General features: G+C 31.6%; 2 protein-coding genes across 2 annotated transcripts; one reads left to right on the top strand and one right to left on the bottom strand.

Annotated features, from left to right (window-relative positions):
* The first annotated feature begins 3,585 nt into the window (after positions 1-3,585).
* LOC115884344 (beta-1,4-galactosyltransferase galt-1) lies at positions 3,586-14,798 on the top strand. The gene is made up of 10 exons (XM_030902902.1): positions 3,586-3,965; positions 7,581-7,748; positions 8,049-8,122; positions 11,786-11,914; positions 12,097-12,357; positions 12,611-12,850; positions 13,120-13,427; positions 13,524-13,780; positions 14,023-14,134; positions 14,598-14,798. Exons 2-10 carry the CDS (start codon positions 7,592-7,594, stop codon positions 14,737-14,739), a joined length of 1,680 nt encoding a protein of 559 aa, XP_030758762.1. The 5' UTR covers positions 3,586-3,965; positions 7,581-7,591; the 3' UTR covers positions 14,740-14,798.
* Positions 14,799-14,950: 152 nt separating this feature from the next.
* LOC115884343 (general transcription factor 3C polypeptide 3) lies at positions 14,951-21,347 on the bottom strand. Its single transcript, XM_030902901.1, has 11 exons — positions 21,172-21,347; positions 20,903-21,112; positions 20,666-20,848; positions 20,263-20,615; positions 19,934-20,203; positions 19,753-19,883; positions 19,452-19,699; positions 18,018-18,158; positions 17,782-17,955; positions 17,577-17,723; positions 14,951-15,780 (listed from the first exon to the last, which is right to left on the bottom strand). The coding sequence occupies exons 1-11, from the start codon at positions 21,263-21,265 to the stop codon at positions 15,431-15,433; spliced, it is 2,301 nt and encodes a 766-aa protein (XP_030758761.1). The 5' UTR covers positions 21,266-21,347; the 3' UTR covers positions 14,951-15,430.
* Positions 21,348-21,480: the final 133 nt, after the last annotated feature.

Genomic DNA, 21,480 nt, shown 5'->3' with positions numbered 1-21,480 from the left:
CAGTGTTTTGCAGAGTTTCGCGTTCAAGAAATAAGTGTTTTTGTGATTTTTGTTGAGTAAGTTTAAAGAAATATATTTTTTATATTAAGATAGAACAGAAAGATATAATGATCAAGAACTAAGTAAAAGGATTTTGGTGTGAGTAAAAAGGGTTGTTATATTTTAAATATTTTGTTTAAAAGCAAGTATTTTACATGTATTTGTAACACGTAACACCATTACTTGTTTTAAATAGTGATGGGCAATCGCAAGACCAAACAAGACTCCCTTGGTCTTGGTCTTGATTTTGCAGTTAATTAGTAGTCTTGGTCTTGATCTTGCAAGATCCATTTTGATTCCCTTGAGAGCATGGGCGCCGGACAGGGGGGGGGGAAGAGGGGGCATTTGCCCCCCCCTGGATCACTGAAACAATAAAAATAAAAGCTATATCTTCTTACATCGATCTGTAAAAAAATAATCATTATTATGAAATTGTTAGGTGTTACCTGTAAAAAAATAAAAAATGTGGTAATTATTGGGAAAACTGGAAATCGGCCGATTTTCACCAAAATTGGTATACACACTATTTTGAGGTCGTAGATTACGAATCTACTTTTTTCTTGGCGGTCTCTTACCGTTTTTCAGAAAAACGGAAAATTATTTCAACATTGAATTTTTCTTTATTTCGGCCCTATAAAGTAATAATTTCACTATATTTTCATTATATTATAGTTTATCTAAAAGCCACACTTGATTGGGGATAGAAAAGTCTCCAACATTTTACTGAAAAACACTTTTCTTAACAAAATAGCAAAGAAAATTGAGACCAGATGGAAGTTTGATATATCCTTCTTTCTCTCTCCTATGTAATAAGAGAGACAAATATATTCTTGACCTAATCTAGAAATTTGAAAATTTACAACGTTGCCATATCTTCTATTTTTTCGGGTGATTAGGGATTTTAAATAAATTACCTCTATTATGAGATCGACAATAATTAAATATACACCTATATCCACAAAATTACGCGGAAGAGTTTTAATTGCATTGGTTTTAACTTCTTTGCGGAGGGGGTTAATTTTTTTTAGTTAATCTAATAATATAACAACAAAAGATTAACACCCTCTGCATGGAAGTTGTAACCAATGCAATCAAAACTCTTTCGTGCAACTTCGTGGGTATAAATAGTCAGATCTCGTTGGTAAAATAGCAGTTATGGGAAGGAGCCGTCCTTCTGGCGACCGCCTTTCGTAATTCCAGAATGAGCGAAAAAAACACGCTAAATTTAGGATTAGCATTGGCAACGTTGCTTTAAATGCCAGAAACACATAGGCTTACTTCGGGTTTCTCTTATTACCGATTCTGAACCGTCCTAGAACTGTGATGCGTATGCGCAGAAGGAAATATGAAGACATTATTTCATTTGCGCATGCGCTGCAGAATTCTTGGACGGTTCAGAATCGGTAATAACAAGAACCCGAACAAAGCTATAACCTAACATTTTCAGATTGTTTACAAATTTATTTTAGCAAATTTTCCTCTATTATGCATAGAATTGGTTAAAAAAGTAACAGAAAATAGCAAAAACATTATTGATTATTGAATACCTAACAAAATATGTGTAAGAAAACCTTAAAAATATGAGAAATTAAGAAAAATTCGTTATCGAAATTATTTTCCGTTTTTCTGAAAAACGGTAAGAGACCGCCAAGAAAAAAGTTCAGATTCGTAATCTACGACTTCAAAATAGGGTGTGTATACCAATTTTGGTGAAAATCGGACGATTTCCAGTTTTCCCAATAATTACCAAAAATGTCAATTTTTTTTTCATTTTTACCTTGCCCCCCCCCTAAATTTCATTCTTCCGGCGCCCATGCTTGAGAGTGTCAAAATATACGTTTTTTTTTTCAAACGTCACAAAAGTATTAATTTTTGCGACGCGATTGATAATATAAAAAAGTCATTTTAACGCCTAGGCATAAAAGTAAAGCACTATTACGCCTAAGCATAAAAGTACACTGAAAAAAAGGATCTCTCAGTCGAAATGAATATGACTTTGACCCCAAAGATTGGCGCTTTTCAATAGGGCCAAGAACGACCTTTCTTTACCCAAAGCATTAACCATCTTTTCATAAGCTTTAAAAAATTACTTTAGAGAATAGAAGAATCTATCAGTCCAAAGTATTTCACTCTTGACCCAAAATGAATATGCAAAGAAGTTCTTGCTACAAGAACAATAGTCTCTTTGATTCATGCAAAAATTCTTGATTGAAAAGGGACCATTTCTTGATTAAAGAGACACTTTTCTTAAACCAATAACGAATACTATTGACTCAACTAAAATTTATTTTGATTTAAGAAAAGTCATACAGGCATATTACGAGGTATATTATTTTCTGATAAATTTAGGTTTTCCTGGTCTGTAGTAAGTAAAGTGATATTATTTTCATCGATATATATTATTTCTGCTTCTTCACTCCTTGGTATTTTTTGGGGTGGTTCGTTCATCACTCTACAAATTACAAAAAAATGTTACATCACGATTAATCAAAGTAAAGCAAATAAATTATTAAAATTATAAGCTTTGGTCACATTTTGAATTTTTTTAATAAGACGACTTGAAATTCTAAAATTTTTGTAATTATTTGCATAAAAAAATCGATACCTATATTCTTATTCTATCTATAGTCATGCATGCATTCTCTATTCTCTTCTTCTTTTGCCACTAAATATTTTTTTTCAAGAACGATGACGACTTTAGTTCAAGTCTATCCTTTTATCAGTGTATGAAATATATAATAAGTGTTTAATAATATATTATTAATGTCAATTCAACGAGAGTAAACATTGTTTCTCAAGATATAATTACTTACAAGGTATTACTTTTATTTTTTTTATATTAATTGGAACGTTTAAAATTGTTTAAAAAATTATTTGAGGCGTTTGAAAAAAAATAGAATGTTTTATTCCGAGTAAAAATGATTTTGTGTAAAAAATTATCATTTTTACTCCTAACAAAACAATATACTATTCTCGAATTTTAAACTACACCATTTAAAAATCATTTTTACTTAATATAAAAATAATCTAGCCATCTTAAGACCAACTGGCAGTAAGGGTTATTAAAAAATAAGGAAGAGTACCCGCCTAGTAATAACGTCTAGGGCTTGACCTCGCCAAAATTATCACTGATTGTCATTCCCCAGCCGTGTTTGACGCCGTTTTTTTTTGATAATATGGTATTTATATGTTTAAAACATCTGTTTTAAACATGTTTGGTGTGCAAGTATTTTTTTCAATAAAAAGGACTAGAAAATAACTCTTTCATTCAACTATTTAATAAAAAAAAACAACTCTATACAAAATGAATAACAAAGTAATCACCTCCAGCTCAAAAAAAGTTAGAAATAATCTTAGATCTTAGAAACTTCACCTAAAATTTTAATTTGTTCGTAAAAATGACACAAAAACAAAAGAAAGACAGACGATTGGTCAGTCAGTGTCAAAATGCAAATAAAATAAAACAAAATCTTGATTTTGGCGCGATTATATCACGATTTGTCAAAGAAAACCCTTAAATTTCCTGTCTCCTGCCAAAATTCCCTTTACTATCGATCCAGAACCAAACAAAAACCTCCCCAACTCACATTTGCGCATGCCCAACCTCCCCAACAATTCTTTTTCGCCCCCGTTGTGAGTTTTCCGGCAATCGGAAATCATTTTTCGTTTGCCAACGTTTGTTTTCCCAATGTAGTTTAATAATTCACCATCGCGTGACGTGTCTTTGTGTTTTCGTATCCATAAACGCGGTATGAGAGCCTTCGGTGTGTATTTTCGCGGTTTTCAAAGTGGATTTACCGCGATGTGGCCTTGTGATCGGGCGTGAATACGGGAATGCGGGATCAGCTGTTTTTTCCTGCAACAGGGGCGCCATGGAACAGGCTGCTTTGATGGTGATATTTCGGAATTGTATGCAATAATCTCAAGTACGTTGTTTCACCTTTTTAATTTTTATTAAAGGGTATAGCCGGATTAATATAGGAAATCTGCCCCCGTGGCTTTTTGTACTCGCACTCAGGGGGTCTATTTAGTGTCGAATCAAAATAATTCACCTAAAATTTTAGCTCTTTAACTCAAACGATTTTCGAGATTTTCAAAAAACCTGTTTTTTCAATTTTATTTTTATTTTTATAGTAAAATTCAAAATTAATTAATGATGATTTTTTTCGGATTCTTAGAAGTCTGAGACATGAAAAAAGAATATGGTCATGATTCTTAAACGAAAAGCCGATTTTTAGCGGAGGAAAGAAAATTAAAATCTTCATTTTTTTAATCTTTGTAATATATGTCACCCACTAAAATCATAAGAAAATGTCTTTTATACTTCTTTATACTCAGGAATTATTTAGAATTTTTTGAAGTGGTGTAACAAAATGAAAAAAAATTAAAAAATAATTTTTTTCTAAAATCTTCTCGAACTCATTTTTTTATAATAATCTTTATGTTTATTTCTGGCAAACCAAACAAAAATATCAGTTAGTTAAAACCGATTAAAACAGAAGATTTTAGAAAAATGCCTAAGATTTCAGTAGGTATATCTCTACCCATAGTCAGAAGAAAGACACAAAGAACAAAGAAAAAGCTATTTAAAATATCTAAATACATCGAGTTTATAATACTGTATGATCGAAAAAAAAACGGCGTCATATGGTAGATGTATCTGCTATAACATCTAAAGTGTTCTTGAATAGTTGTGTTGGGGAGAGAGTTAACTTTTTATTTTGTAGATTTTTTTTCAGTGACGAAAAACCGAGAATTCTTTTCAAAAAATAATCTGTAAAAATGGCTTATTATTGACAAACTGAGGATGATTGTTGGTGATATTGTTGATAAATTCCATAGCGGCTATGTATTCTTCATTGTTAAGGTGCTCTCCCAGGAAACAGGGGTCCAAGCAGTGCCTTCTATTAAAAGATCAGCCTACGGGCGAGATTTATGACGTCACGCTAGTTAGATATAACGGATTAATAAATATGTTGTAGAATACATGGAAAACATAATTATTCCTCAGATTTTTGGTTTGTATTTTAAAAATGATATAGTTTAAATGAAATATACATAATATACAGTTAATAACTACAACATATATACCTATTTATAGTAATAAATACTTTGACAAATAAACTATGAACCATACAAATGCAGCAAATGTTTTACAATGTACAAATAATGTATAGGTACATAAGATAATGGGTAAAATGTAAATATATTTTAAATTTTGGGGTTTGAAAATCGATCTAATTTAACAAAAACATTTAATATCTACTAATAGTGATGTATTATTATTTGCATTCACAAAATTTATATGTATATTTTGCAAGTATCAATGTTCGAAAAATTATATTTACAAATAATACAATATTATCTAAAAAGCGTCAGCGATGGCTATGAAATGAAGATCGCTGGCATTTTATATGTTAAATTATTCTAAAATTTTTGATTTTCTTGGGATTTTAGGTTCGGGAAAACGCTGATTAAGTTTTCATTTGGGGTTTCATTATTTTTATTTGGTTTAAAAAAAAACGTTTCGGCTAACTATAGCCTTCACAGTGTTGTGTCATATGAGAAAAATAGTGTCGAATATAATCCAAAAAATTACATATACAATATAATTCACACCTCATAATGTTTACTGCAATTAATAAACTAATATAAACTTATCAAAAGATGACCACATATTTTTAAAATTATTATTCTTAACACTAAAATTATCTACATTGACTATGGAGTACGCAGTAAACATTATGTGCGTGGTGTGAATATTTTATATGCAATTTTTGGATTATATTCGACACTATTTTTTTCATATGACACAACACTGATGGAGGCTATAATGTTAGCCGAACCGTTTTTTTTTTAAACCAAATAAAATAATGAAAACCAAATGAAAAATCAATCAGCGTTTTTCCCGAACCTAAATTCCAAGAAAATCAAAAAATTTAGAATATTTAGAATCAAGGTTCAAGAATATCAAATTTTCCAAGATTGTAAAATTCTAGTTAATTATTTTATGTGTACAGTTATTTAGGGAATGTCATCGATGTTTATTTCCAAGCCAACTAGACGCCGATTTTTTTTCGATGATACAGTATAATTCTTACGTAAAATGTAAATAACATTAGACCAATTAAAACAAAGAAATATGAATTTCTTAGTATTTTTAGTAACACCTTTATTCTTAAAACTTAATTTTGTATTATGCAAATATACCAATTTTATTGTTATTTTATTCATATTGTATTCAGCCATCACTTAAATATTTGATATTAATTTGGTATTATAAATAATCAATACTATTCATTAAAAATTACTGAACAAATATATGTTATGCTTAACATACATTATATATTATCAAACAAAAACACATTCTTCTTTTAAACTGTATCAGTCTTGTCTTTACAAAAATCTTTTTTAAAATTTGAACTCAAAATAATAATCTTTTTCATGATCTCTAATACACATATTCTTTATTTTTCCCTAGATCATAATACCTACCTACGTGTTTGAATCTATCGAAGCTGAACCAGCAACACTTGGAGTGGAGATTCCACAATATGAATAAAATAAACATAATTGTCCAGTTTTCATTAATACCATCATGGGAGAATATTATTTTTAAATTTATTAAAGATATTTTCAATAAAATTCTCTTGATTTATAACTCGTACCCACTTTTCTTGCTCTTCCGGACACTTTAGGCTGCCTAGTATAATAACTATCCTTAGTAACTATCCTTTCCACCAGGAACACAACAAAGATGAGGCATAGCACCAATAACACACTCCACTTAAGCTTTATTGATGAATTGTTAGAGTCATAAAAAAACACACACAAAAATCACGATAAGTAAAAATGTATGGGCACTTTTAGGTTAAATCACTTGCACAACGTGTAATTTTTAAAATTTCTATTTTTTTATGCGAAACCGAGAGTGACCATATATCTGGTAGTAGTTTATGTCACTTCAACACCAAAATAATTAGTTTTTTGCACTACAATAATAAATAATACCAAAAATCAAAGAGTTAAAACCACGTTAAAACCAAAAATCAACCGACAAAATATGAAACGGAATCTAACCCAATATCTAAGTATGTACAGCTGATGAAGTAAACAAAAGTCCGCCCGTAGGCTGATCTTTTATTAGAAGGCACTGGTCCAAGAGATTCGCGGCAAAATGCATTGGTTCAAGAGCCATAGGTTTTTTATCTTGTAAGGCGGAGAAGCATTCTTCTTCTTCTGACTTAAGAATCGGCATACTTGATACACTTTCGTTAAATTTTGGCTCAATGTCTTGAATTTTGAAAAGAAATTTCTTGCAAAATTCGGATTTTTGCGAATATTCGCGATTTTGGGACCGAATATTTCGGAAATTTCCTGCAAAATTCGAATGGAAATATTCGCTACCAACATCACTAATACTAGTTGATTACACAGATTACACATTAAAATAAAATAAAAATACTTTCTTATATAAAGATTTTTTTTTTATTTTTTCGAGTGAGTTAATATAGCTACAATTAGTTATGTTTTTCTTGCAGATTTATAAATAATGGGTTCCTCTAGCGGAGGGAGAAGCAAGTACATTAATTTTAGGAACAAACAGCGCGCTAACATGAGCTTTTTTATTGTTGTCATGTTCTTCGCAGTGTTTGGGTTCATCGTCTTCACAGAAATATTTTTCATTGATGAAAAAGAAAAAACAACAGGTCTGTATATAAAAAAATCTAAAGCCAACATTTTTTTTCGTTTGGGGATAGTAAAATTTCCTGAAAAAAAATCAATATAAAACTTGATAGACGCCACAGTAAATTTACCATCTGTATCTCAAAAATTAAGATGTTTAGGACATACAATCACAATACATGCAGTTTTTTTTCTTAAATTTGTAGAGACGAAAAACTAAAAATAATTTTTAATTTAAAATTGTAAGTCTTATAAATCAAAGCCCAGTATTTTTTTTCGCTTACGAATACAGAATAAGCACTATAATTCATTTAATTTTTTAGGAATACTAGTCAGACATGGATCACTAAGCTACCACCACAACAAAGACAAAATGGACTACGATAACGAATTTCAAGTAAGTATTTTATTGAAATAACAAACATTATATTTAATCTGTTTCACCATAACTTTTTATTCGACTCCATAAAAATTAATAATGCCACAACAAGTGCGTGAAGTGAAACGCTCCACATCCACTGTCAGGTCCCATCTTGTAGCCCATGTAGAGGATAAACGGTATGAATCCAATGTGGAACAGTCTCCTCATTATGTCTAGTACGATTTGTACCCTTTCTTTCGCCTCATCCGATAACTGCATCTTCTAAAAGTACGATCTTGTTTATGTATTTTCGCTTTGATTGAATTTTTATTGAACTAGTTTTGATCGAATTGTCAAAGTCAAAAATTAACGTTAGGAAAAATGATTTAACGTCAAAATATTTAATCGGTTTGATGCAGTTCGACAAATTTTGGTTGGTTTCCATAGCAACCAGAAATAAAAAGCCCTATATGATATACATGGTGTTCAAAAATCCAGGACTAAATTTTAGAGTATGATTCACTCAGGAAAAAAATAGTTTATATTGGCCATTGACCGCGTCATTCATAACAGGATTTGTAAGGTAGGCAACTTTATATAGACTTGTATTTGGTAGTTTACTGACAAACGATATAAAAAGTGGCGGTTTTTGTCTTTGTCTAGAAACCCCAGCATGTTATTATTGTAATTTGTAATATTGTTTATTAGTTGAGAATCAAAATGGTTGATTAAGAAATATCGAGTGCATTATTTCTATATAAATATATTACAGGATTTCAGTCATATAGCTGGAAAAATTTCGCTGTTTGAGCAGTTTGGGTGTTTATAAAAGCTCAAATTATAAAACAACGTAGGTTTTTGTACCGTTTATCGCGTATCGCGTATTATGTTTGGTTTAGTCAATATAAATCAATATTTAAATTTTTAATATCAAAAAAAAATTTAGTTTTAGTTGCCGTAGCTTTGGCGTAGCCGAGGGTTTGAGATGCAGCGCGAAATTTGTGTGGGTAATAATTCATAATTTTCTGGTTCTGGATAAACAATGAACTTCTTTTTGACTGATTCTGGAATAGATATTTTCAAATAGACAACATATGGTGTTTAGTTTGTAAAATCGTACGGTTAAAAGAAAACAATTGCTTAAATTTCCAAAAACGTTTAGAGAACGAATTGACTTAAATTATAAAAAAATGTGAAATAAAACTTTAGAAATGTGTATGTGTATACAGGGTTGTACACCGCATACGACACGGAGTATTGTAGCTAAACGATGAGATTTTTACAAATTGTAAGTTTTGTGTTCGTTGAAGGACTATTAGAGCTACAATTTAAAAATATTTTTACAAGATACAGAGTGTCCCAAATAAATAAAAAATATCAAAGTTATATTTTTTTTAAATGGAACACCCTGTATATTATTACATTTTTAGTTTCTACGATTAAAATAAAGGTAAATTTGATTAAGGTTTACCGCACTTTAATCTTACCGTTTTTGAAATATTTTCAATTTTGTGAAATTCCAGTCAAAACTTTAAGGCTTCATTTCTCAAAGGGTATCAAAGTTTTTAATACTAAATATTTACTGAAGTTTATTTATTGATCAGTTATTGTGTTGCAATAATAAAAATTATACTACCTTATACAGAGTGTCTAAAATTACATTTTAAATAATTACTAGATTTAAACGGCAATAACTTGTTTAATTTAAACGGAACACCCTGTATATTTTATGAGAATCAGATGCACAATTTAATTGTCTATCAAACTGTATTATACCATATTTTACCTATCTCTTCAAGTTTCCGTAGAAAATGCATTTTCTTGTAATTAAAAACTCATTTATCAATATACACATGGAATACTGACATTTTAGATTATTTTTAAAAATGTGGCAACTTTTTAAAGAGAACAGATACCAATATTGTCGATCTACTTTGTTTATTTCATTAAAAAAATATAAAAAGCTGTTTAAATATTTGTTAAAGAATGATTAATATGATTCTAGTATTCGAACTACATTAATTGACTGTTGCGTTGATTTGTAATAATTGCTGAAATAGTAAAAAAACTAAATTTTGTATGTGTATTAGGCAATGTGGTAAAAAGTAACACCTTAAAAATGATATTTCATTTTTTGACAAAAGCTTATATTTATAACAACAGAGACATTCATTTTCATAACTTATTATTATATTGATTTCTGATTCAAATCCACATCTATTGAGAATAATTTATTAACGAACAATTAAGTATGTAATTAATTAGTATTTGTGCGGAAATAATGGTGGTTATTTAATTATAGTGGTATACTCTTTTATAAAGATTTAAATAGTTCACTTCTTGCATACAAATGGCCTAGTAATATTATCATTTTGCTAAAAACGATAATATTACTAGCCTGTACATTTTGTACATTTGTCGCTTTAAAAACAATCTAAAATGTCAATATTCCATGGGTATATTGATAAATGAGGTTTAAATTATAAGAAAATGCATTTTCTACGAAAACTTGAAGGGATAGGTAAAAAATGGTATAATACAATTTGATAGACAATTAAATTGTGCATCTGATTCTCCTAAAATATACAGGGTGTTCTATTTAAATTAAACAAGATATAGCCGTTTAAAGCTAGAAATTATTTAAAATAATATTTCTTCTTTTCTTCTCTATAATTTATATTTTTATTATTGCAACACAATAACTGATCAATAAATAGACTTCAGTAAATATTTAGTATTAAAAACTTTGACACCCTTGGAGAAATGAAGCCTTAATTTTTTTACTGCAATTTCAGAAAATTGAAAATATTTCAAAAACGGTAAGGTTTAAGTGTAATAAACCTTAATCAAATTTACCTTTATTTTAATCGCAGAAACAAAAAATGTAATAATATACAGGGTGTTCCATTTAAAAAAATGCAACTTTGATATTTTTTATTTATTTGGGACACTCTGTATCTTGTAAAAATATTTTTAAATTGTACCTCTAATAGTCCTTCATCGAACCCAAAACTTACAATTTGTAAAAATCTCATCGTTTAGCTACAATACTCCGTGTCGTATGTGGTGAACAACCCTGTATATGTATTTATATTTTTGTGACATTATTATTTAAGTGTCTCTTAAATCCTACCGTGGAAAATTTGTGTAAAGAACATTGACCGGATTTTTAGTGAAATGGCATTAGACCACCTGTTTAAAAATGTAATGGTAGGTTTTATTGTAACATAATTTGTATTTATTTTTAGATTTATTTTTTCTTTAACTAAACGTACAAGTACCTTGTAAGAAACCAATTAAATTTGGTCGCGTCTTAAAAAAAATCGCCGCAATATTTTTAGATACTGACCTCCCTATAATAATAACCACGAACCGCCACTGGTAGTTGTACCAGGGGATGTCGATGAAACGGTTGTAAATTTATTATATGTGACATTAATTAATGATTTTAATTTTTATATTATTATTCAAAATGTCTATTGTATATCATGGCTGTTACCTATAAAGGGTAGAGGAAATCTTAATTCCCATTAATAATGTAAGGGAGTATTATTATATATATTCTTTTTATGGTTAGCATAACTTAGGCGATATAAGGTTATATGAATTCAGTAAGAAATAAATTATATATAAGAGAATAAACAAAATATTTTTTACTACTAGACACAAGTAATAACGAATAGTTCTTATTTTTTATAGGACGACGACTATATCTCCATTCGTGTGGGACAAGCCATGATGGACACCGGAGACATAGGATCATTCCTAATAGGGAAACCTCGAATGCACATCCCTAACATAGATAATGCTCCACGTTATGTAACAAAGGTAAAAATAATATTCTATTATACATATAACCACCAGTTATTCAGTACCCAGCTGTATATAACTTTACGTGTTTTTGAGAGATAGCATATCACCTATTGCGCATATTCTTAATGAAGTTCAGAACAACTGTTACTATAAAATATTCTTTTGTTTAATTTGTGTAAATTTGACATTTGACACAGGTGATTTCCGAGAACCAATTGCCACCCTATCCTGAGAATTTCACCATATCCTATGGGTCATGGCAAAACGTCAATGGGTCGAAATACAAGTTTTTCGTATTTTCTGCCTACTACGATCAAAGGAGAAACCAGAGGAACATTCGTATCATAGCCGCTACGAAGACCAGAGGTCCGGAAAGGGTATGGTGTAGATTGTGGTACAGAATAATGGATGGAAATGCTACGGTAAACATATCAAGAACGGTCCCAGCAAAACTCAAGGTAAGAATGAAGAAGACTCACATTTTATTGTCGGTTTATACTTACCCTTGGGGATTGGCGCCCAACGTGGGGCCCAATTTATGACGAACCTGTTGTAGTTTTTAATTTTAACCATCTATTCAAAATTTCAAGCTTCTTTTCTAAATATAATAATAAAAGTAAGATACTACGTTAGATTAACGTTACTTAAATACTTAGTAGTGTAGTTTTGTTATTCTTTTTTCAGTGTATATAAGTATGTTTAATGTTTTAGATAATCAGAGAAAACTGGAACTTGAGGTATAGCGCATGTTTTGTCATGTGTCCTCTTCGCGCTAACTTATCCGTACCTGTAGCCGTTAGCGTGGTTGCCAAACTCAAGGACCCGCCCACGAATATGCTCAACGTCATCAATAATTTGAACGAAAGCAATTGGAAAGCACCTTCGATGAATAGCGCCCCTATTGGTAGATTCGGGGTGTGCGTGAAACCACTTCATTTTGATTATAACAAGGTAACTATAAGTTCAGAATATCGATAAATAATGTTGATATTAAGGGAGAATGTTAATCACCGCGACCTTATAGATGATTGTGTTCCCCTTTCTTGAGTTACCTATACCTTCTCATTCAGTCTCAGGGATTTGACAAAGGCCAGTATCTAAGACGGTTTTAGAGTAGTGTTCAGTAGTTACTGAGTTGATCGCTCTTAAGACTGCTTGACTATCGGATAAGATTGTAGATGTACATTTTCCTTTTATTGGTTTGTTTTTTTCCTTACTAGGAAATGGAAATAATGGAATTTATAGAGTTAAACAGACTGCTAGGAGTAGATCACTTTACTTTTTACAACCACACCATTGGACCTCAGGTATCTTGCATCCTAAGGGACTACCAAGAGAAAGGTATCGTCACTTTATTGCCCTGGAAACTAGCCATGGTGTCCCAGAAGGAGATCCGAACCGAGGGGCTTTTTGCCGCACTCAACGATTGTCTGTACAGGTCCATGTACAAGTTTTCTCACATTTTACTCATCGATTTGGACGAATACATCATTCCAAATTACAACGATACCTTACCACAGCTGATCGAGTGAGTAATAAAACATTTTTATTACTATTATTGATTCTTTCCAATAAACAGAGGATAAACTAGAGATAGCCAAGCCTATAATATTTATTTTTTTAGTTATCTTAACCATCGACTCAACACACGAAGCACCGGTTCGTTCTCCTTTCAAAACGCCTTCTTCTACCTGCAATGGGACGACGATTCGGAAGTTTACGATTTCTCCGATCCTATATCTTCGAATTTGGTGACTTTGAAGAAAACCAGAAGAAAAAGCAAGCTACATCCCCATAAGCAACGATCGAAGTACATCTGCAGGCCGGAATTGGTAGTGGAAGCTGGCAATCATTTTGTTTGGGAATTTATACCTGGCCACGGTAAGAACAACACTCGTTAGAACATACAATAGTCTTAGGAAAGATATACATATATAAAGTTTGTCCAGCAAGAGACAAAAAATGACATAAAATACAGTATAATTTTCAATTAAAATGATAGATGATAGACGACATCTGTCACTGTCATATATTCTCTCGCCGGGACAGACTATAGCTTAGAAGATTGTTTTTTCATGGTAGAATCTAAATCATTAAATCTAGTAGAGCTTTATATTTTCTAGGAACTTTAAATGTGCCAGCTGACGCAGCCATCTTACATCACTATCGAATTTGCGAGTTTGGAGGCAACGATTGCATAAAAACATCATCAACTGTTGACAAAACAGCGTACAGGTAAAAAACAAACTTATTTACCCCCTTACCCTAAGTAAAAGACAAAAAAAAACATTTTTTGAATATTATTACCATTGCCATCTACAGAGAAGGCTTAACGGTTTACTCGTGACGTCATCAAATGAAGGCGATGCACAGAAGCTCTCTTTGTGAGATAACACAGATAATCTGTGGATATAAGCTTAGAACTTAGGCTACCAGATCTAAGGTTTAATGTATATTATGTCCACAGTCAGTTTCCACAGGAGTTGGCAACTTCAGAGTTGCAAACCAGTCCAAGTGACTTTGGAAACACTATACCTATATAAAGTAAAGAAAAATCGTTGAAAAACCGAAGCTCGGCATTATTATAAACAGAAATATTCTAAAACAAAACTCTACCATGACTCTACCTATCTATGAAGTACCAGATTTTGACTTCAAAGCTATTTAGTTTTGTATTAAGTTGGTGCTGTTATTACAGATATCTTCAAAGCCTAACCAGGACAGTCAGAGAGCAATACGACAGGTTGAAATACAAGTGCGGGCTTTCCAAACCTAAAGAGCCCCCCACGAGAGTATTCCAGAAAATCCTCAGCATGCTCAAACCAGCTCAAAGGAGATGAAAGAAGTGATAAGGAAATAAAAGGTTTGGCTGTTTAAAATACGTGGCAAGATATGCAACTAACAATACATTAAATCTCGTTTCTAAATCGATTGTCTTCGGTCTAAACGTATTGTTGGTTGCATATTGAGTGACGTCATACTAGTAGGTCTTAATATGTGAGTATAACAAGGATGGTAAAAAATCAAATTTCCAACTTAGTTTTTTTTTAAGTCGTTTTACTATTCAACATTGTATAGAAACAAAAATATCTCTAGTCGTTAAGAACTATGTAGAAAATTGTAATAGTATTAAAATATTGCTAATGCTTAAAAGTCATATGTAAGTACATATTGAGAAGTTATAAAAATATTAACTTAAAACAGTTAAATAAGGAAAATGTTACTTCACAAAACAACTCTATATAATATGTTCCTTTACTTCTATTTTAAAGCGAATTGATCATGTATATTTTTTGGGCCTATATTTTTTAGGAATGCTCTTTATATTTACCTATATTAGGTAGAAGTTCATTTCTTTGCTTCGTTACCATTGTAACTCATATGTAGATAAATTTACTTTATTTTTTCACTGATTTGTATCTATTTAACTTGAAATAAAGCTCTATAAAGGCAGGCCCTCTGACAGCTTTGACTTGTGACAGGAACTGGCATTAAATTCTCCATAACCCTACTTTTTCCCGATAATAATACCTATATAACAATATATTGAAATAGAATTTTTCTTGCTGCTTCAAAATTTCCTGAACTTTTATAAATTAAATGTAAATTATAGGCGGATTCTTCTTTTAATCCTAATATATCTGGATGTTGATCCAATAATTCATTCTGAACTGTTAAAACCTTTTTGTAGTAGATTTCTGCCAAATAAAACAATCCGATTTGTTGGTACATTCGACCTAAATTATAGTAGGCTTCTTGTTTGGCATGTTTGCTGCGAATTTTCGCGTATTTGAAGAACAGTTGAGTCACGGTTTCTAACATTGACTTTTTGTTCTCTTGGTTTTTAGTCCTTTGACAGTATTGTTGTAACGTACACATAGCTAAAATGGTGTAAGAAATATTAATAAAAATATATAAGTTTAAATTTTATTGAGTATATAAGTATATTTGATATCAATTAAACTTTTAGTTACATAATCGAGGGCGCGATTTTTAAATTTATTGTTGCGAACCATGGATATATTCGGCGCCGGGCTGACTAACTGGAACTTAAGCTTCCACCTGGGGATTCAGGTGGTAGCACTGCTGTAAAAAATGTCAAGTTGCCACAATTATTTATTTATTTCCTGACATTATCATTCGTTTTAACATTTTAGTTTTGTATTACGAGTTTTTGGTTTAAATAAACTGGTTTTATTTGATATTAAACTGGTATTAAACAGGTATTTTGTTGGACATCTGGCAACGCTGGATTAGACGCACGTGGCGACGACGGCCGGGAAGATGATTGCATCATTTCTAGCCCATTTGCATCTAAAGCTAATATTGAAAAATATCTATATTTCTAGCCCCAAGTACATCTAAAGCTAATACTGAAAAATATCTAGAATCTAAAGGTGCTTTGACAAAATCGTTTAGTTCTGGAAGTCTTTCAGAACATACCACTCTACATGTTTTGGAAACTGATTATACCCAAGAAAATAATATAGTTTCTAAAATACTAGAACAATGGTTAAAGTCAAAAATTGGTGATGAACTCTGGAGCACTCTGAATTGCAATAGTCTGTTTAATAACATTATTTTTAGCACATCAATTTTACTTCCAAATTCTACTGCAAACTTCGAGGCAAACTCGATTTCGGGACCGACTTTAATATGCAAAATAACCTGCTTTTGTAAAAAGCAAGTAACTTTACAAATAAAATATCATCCTTCTACAAAAACCACAAAAACAAGAGTTACAAAGGCACGCTGGGTAAGGTCAAATTTTCAAACACACTTGATAAAGCATTTTGATATAGCAAATAAATTATTTATACCAAAAATTAGTAATAATCACAGAGTTAAATCCGAGGTTAAATCAGAGGTAAGCAATAATTCTTCAAATACCTCTGAGGCACAACCAAAAATAACTTCATTTCTAAAACAGCCTTCTACAGAAAATACCGAGGAAATTACAGAGGCATGCAAACCCTCATGTAGCAAAATTGTACCCCCTAATCTAATATGTGAAGCTACCTGTAATCACAGAAATACTAGACTACGTAATTATCCCCCCAACTAAACGAGCCTCGGAACTACCCTTATCAGCCGCCACTATAGCCATACCATCCACAAGCAATAATAATTATCTCCCCGATGTTACCCCTTTACTACCATTATCAGCTGCCGCTTCAAACTTACCGTCAACAAGCAATAATTCAATTTGGAAGTCTACAAAATACAAGCGCTCGCAAAGGAATAAAAGAAAAATTGAAAAGTTTCAGTATAATCAACCTCTTATAACCAACTTTATTTCGACATTAGAGAAAATAAATTCTACTCTTAAGGAAAATGGAGAAATATCGAAAGCTCTTAAGGAAACGATGATGGTTTGTCTAAATGAACCCGAGAATGAACCTAATGAGAATAAGCCAGAATCGAGAGATTAAGACAGACTTTGGACTAATTTGGTATTTTTTTGGAAATAATTTGGTATTTTTGGTAAATTTTTCCCAAAATTGGTATTTATTGTACACCATTCTTGGCAGCGGTTTGCCCCTTGTATATTTATAATTCATTTATTTTTGTTTCCTAAAATATTTTGATTAAAAGAAAATACGCAAAAGAAGGCAACACTGTCCCGGTCAAGCTTGATTACGTGGCTAAAAGTTTATTTGATATGAACTATACCTACCAATCATAAAAACACCATAAGAACAAGTTTTATATTCCTTTAAAAAGTATCTCAAACATTCAGAATAATTGGCATTAGTACAGTAATAATTTCCTAGTATTGGTTCTTTAGTTCTTAAAGGGAATTTCTTTTGTGCCATTGAATATTCTAAAAATATCCCATATTATTTATTGTTTTTTTTTTCGATAAAACCATCAATAAATACCGAGAAACCTAGAGAAATTTCTTGGATCATCTAACAATTTCAGCATCAGAGAATACACATTCCAAATTTCGTTGTTCTGGTAGTTTCTAAGAAGTATCTCCTTGGCCATGAAATAGCCATGGTTGTAGTCTCTGTTTGCCAAACAAGCAAAACAAGCTATAAGATAAATTTCGGCTGAAAAAATCGTAATAAAATTATAAATTATTAAAATATTAAAAGATCGTTTTTGATCTTACTAAAATGTTTTTGAAATCGTTTAGATAGTAGTCCCATGAAGGCAAATTTCTGGTATAACACGTATTCCTCTGAATCATAAGCAAACTGCAATATTTCTTTGTAAAGTTGATACTCATCTTCAACATCTGGTTCAAAACTAACTAAAAACAAAAAAAAATATCAATGTAGTGTGATCTGTGGTTTTCCAGTTATAGATTTAAAATGATAGACAGCCCATTGCCTTCTGTTATAGATGGCGTTGCACAGCCGAAGTCGTTACGTCACTCAGAGTGTGACTCAGAGGGTAGAGCCTAAAAATGGCCGACCTGCCGAGGATCCCTATCACCGTCTACCATGCGCGAATACATGGATAGCATTATCACAGATTAGGTATACTATATGTATACAGATAAAAATCTTATCCCTAATTCGTGGTACGAAAATTGTTTTTTATGACGATGAGCAAACGAGTAAAATTTCCTGTGCGCAAAAATAAACTCGCGTAAAATAACAATATACAGCGTAATAGAGAGATATCGCTAAACCGAATAGCGTGCATGGACGTTAATAAGGCCAGGTGTTATTTCCTTTACGTGAGGTAGTATTAACTCTCTTTATTTATAGTTATCGGATCGGAAAGAATTCTGTACGCGTCGCGTCCGCTATTTAAACTAACTTTGAATTTAAAACTTTGAAATTGTTTTGTTTACTATGTATTTTAAAACTAAAGGGCTAAAGTGCTTATTTCCAGTGCTTTATTGTTCAACGTCTACCAGTGGGTTTAGGGCAACAAATTCTCTTAGAAGGGCTAAGTCGTCATCTGCTGTAAACCTAAGCCTCTTTATAGGTTCTTTAATATTGGAAGAGGTGGAATCCATATTTTGAGCCATATTTATTTAATTATAACTAATTCCAGCTACTTAAATATCAAATTACCTAATAAAACTAAAGTAATAATTCAAAACAATTCAAACATAACCTAAAATAAAAGATCTCGCCGGCCGGCCCCGGTTGTCAAATACCCGCACATGCCCATTTAAACAATCTTTAAAAACGTTATTTAGAAATAGCGCTTGGTGTAATTCAAGACCAGTTAACCTTACCATTCTTGGGTGTAATTGATCCGCAAATTACGTCAGGCGGTAACGTTATTAGCGAGCGTTGCGTTAAAAATTGACTCGCGTATATCGTAACCATGATAAGGTACGCGTAAATACTGGACGCTATTCGGTTTTCCGATATCTCTCTAATAACTGTGCCGGTCAGGCGCTATGCACAATTTTAGGAGCCATAGGTGGGCGTGCTATGTGCGCAAACTAGTAACCTAACTAGTGCCCGATTCCGAAAATTGGAACCACGAAAAACAATAAAGAAAAAACAAAGTTTATAATCTGTATAATCTGTGGCATTATACTCCTTTCTTAATCCCTTGAGCGAAATACAAAAAAACTTACCTTCAAACTTCTCAAAATCTAAGTCACTAGTGTCCTGATGTCTAAAAAGCCTAACCCTTCTGATTTTCGCAATTTTTTCCTTTACCGTTAGGAATCTAAGTGCTATCTTCAGTTCTTCGTAATTTTGCAAGACTACACAGTGACGCGACAGCAACAACTCGCAGCATGTCCAGTAGTTTTTCAAATCGCCGATTTGTTTTAAAAGTTTCATTTGTTCAATTAGAAGAGCGACATGAAGTTTTCCCAAACTAAAACAATATTTTAACTAATTTTTTAATTATTTTTATTTATTTTTAATCACCTAATATCTTGAGACAACACCTCCAAAGCTTCTTTTTTTCTATCTTGATAGATTAGAAGCATTCCTAAGGGATATAGTACATCTACATGATTAGGAGCCATCGCTATGACTGTATAATATGCCTCAATTGCCTTTAAAATGTAGGTTTTAAATGTGTAAAATGAAATAAAGCAGAACTTACATCACTATACATTTTACAACCAGCCAAACACTCGGCATGCTTCAACCATACAGCGGCTAACGAATAATTTTTGGTTTTCACCAAAGGAACCAACAGTTGCAGGGCTTCTTTGAAGTATCCCGAACCCATTAAAGCCTCGGCAATATCAAAAAATAACATACCTTTCACCTCCATATCGTCTTTTTCTAGCATTTCCTCAATTAACGGAGCTATCAAATGATAGCACTGCAGTCTTATTATACAGACAATGAATTTTGTTTTTATGTCACCCTAGAATATTTAATTTTTTTACTGTTTTTTTTACTTAAAATTTAAAAGTAATTTCTTACATGTAAATTCTCCGGCATTGTATAAGAATGAACAGTGATTGACATGTTTTCCTCTAGGGTCAACTCAAATGTAAAGCCACAAAACTGTGTAAAAATATCTAAACATTCCGAATACCGCTCACTGAGAAGCAAGAGTTCTAGCATCATATTTAACAAATCCTCTGTTACCTTATCTGGTATTCTCTTTATTGGAACCCTTAAAGCTTCTATGGCTTTAATATAATTCTGGACTTTAAAATATTCCTTTGCTACTTCATGACAAAGTGATATAATTTGTTCGTGCTTATTTTTCGGTAAAGCTTTTGCTAGCATTAATTTACAGTGTAAAATACCTCTTTTGCTGCTTGCATATCCTAAATGAAGTGAGATAAAATAATTAAGTTACTAGAATTTTTTTTCAAACCTTTTTGTTGAACTAGCATCATTCTTTTGTTGTGTAAGTCAATATTACTAGGCTCGGCATGTATTGCTCGAGTGTAACAAGTTATGGCAGCTTTAAGCTGGTTGTCCTGATGTTCTACATCACCCAATCGGCACCATATTTCGGAATTAGAGGGTTGAACATGGCAAGCAAGCATTAAGAAAGCTAAAAAAATATATCCTTATATATTCTATCATGTACAGAAGTTTAAAGCAATGCCTTTATATTTCTTGGTGTTATTATTCTCGTATATTTGAGCTAACGTTAAATATGGCTCAAAAGCACTCGGTGCTTGTCTGATAACTTCAAAACACATTCTCTTGGCTACTTCCAGGTCTCCTCGGGCAAATCTCAAATTCGCTTCTCCCATAAGACCTTTTAAATGGGAGGACAGCTTAGAAGGAATCTGTTTCCTTCTCGTTGCTGAATCTGTAAAAAAAGAATGAAATTTGAAAATTTAATTAACATTTTTTTATTTTATTAAATACCTGAGGCCTCATCCTCAGATTCATTCGAATCAGGAATATCATGTTCCAGTTCCTCTATATGTATGGGAATGTTTTCAACAGAAAACTCTTCCATAATTATATTTATAATAAATTTCAGAAAATAATTTCAAAATTCAAAACATTTGTTGCAGGTTACCTTTTATCCATCTTCTACTCTTTTTATTAATTTATAGGCCCAAGCTACTAGGACTACCCGGCTTGCCTTTTTAAATTTTTGTTCTATGGTTCCCTTTTTTCTTCTTTTAATTTATGTTCTCATAGCTCACCAGAGATCTCACAAACTGCGCA

This window comes from Sitophilus oryzae, unplaced genomic scaffold, assembly GCF_002938485.1.
Source record: "Sitophilus oryzae breed Bouriz unplaced genomic scaffold, Soryzae_2.0 scaffold_227_pilon_pilon, whole genome shotgun sequence".
NCBI lineage: Eukaryota > Metazoa > Arthropoda > Insecta > Coleoptera > Curculionidae > Sitophilus > Sitophilus oryzae.
The sequence above is the reverse complement of the archived record's forward strand: the minus strand, read 5'-3'. Positions and strand labels throughout refer to the sequence as shown.